Source organism: Mustela erminea, chromosome 3, assembly GCF_009829155.1.
Source record: "Mustela erminea isolate mMusErm1 chromosome 3, mMusErm1.Pri, whole genome shotgun sequence".
Taxonomy (NCBI): Eukaryota; Metazoa; Chordata; class Mammalia; order Carnivora; family Mustelidae; genus Mustela; species Mustela erminea.
The window spans coordinates 24,970,692-24,971,516 of NC_045616.1; the positions used below are offsets into that span (position 1 = coordinate 24,970,692).

An 825-nucleotide genomic window follows, 5' to 3' on the forward strand; every position below is an offset into this window, starting at 1 on the left:
AAACACCACCAACAAAACTGAGACAGCTTCTCTTTCTCTAAGGTTTAGGCTTTGCCCAGAATTCCTTATACATGGAATACCCCATACCAAGAGTCACTGCTCCCACAACAAAGCCTTGGACTGCCACATGCATGTGGATCAAGTGAACAGACATTTCAGTATTTCCCCTGCTCTTCAATTTATATAATCCATATGTAACAATTGCTGCAAACCCGGCCATTGCAATGGGAACAAACGGTGCCTCTCTAGCTTTACAGGTAACTTTAGATCCCTGATCTTCATCATATGAAGAAAGAGAAATATCTGTGCCAATTGACATAGTGGCTGAAGAATCCTCCTACAGGGACAGGACTCAGTCTCCAACTGGTTTCTCAGAAATGGTCTTAATTATACATTTTTTTCAGACCTGCTAGATTGCAAATAAGTTGACTATGATAAGTTATGCATGAGAAGTAATGGCAAAATTAAAAAAAAGAAGGTAGATAAATAAACTCACTGTTTCTGAGGTTTGTTCATTAGATAAAAGCTAATACTTAAATTTAGTTCATGTTGCCACCTGTGAAAGCTGGTATACAAATGGACTACTGGGAAAAAAAAAATAGTAACACTAGATATTCAACAAGATAGTCAAATTCAGGATGTTTCTTCTTCAAGGGTAGTAGATTTAGCATTCTATGTAGAAGATTTACTTCCAGGACAATTAGACTCCATATCCTCTCTCTAAATGACCCAAATGGTGTCATTACCACAGCCATATCCCCAAAAGTCACCATCAATTCATGAGTCTCTAACTGCAGAGAAGAATGCATTCCAAAGTCCAAGGAA

General features: G+C 37.9%; 1 protein-coding gene across 1 annotated transcript; it reads right to left on the bottom strand.

Moving 5' to 3' along the window:
* Window positions 1-430, bottom strand: LOC116586002 (HIG1 domain family member 1A, mitochondrial-like). Its single transcript, XM_032335460.1, has one exon. It carries the CDS (start codon window positions 317-319, stop codon window positions 38-40), a length of 282 nt encoding a protein of 93 aa, XP_032191351.1. The 5' UTR covers window positions 320-430; the 3' UTR covers window positions 1-37.
* Window positions 431-825: the final 395 nt, after the last annotated feature.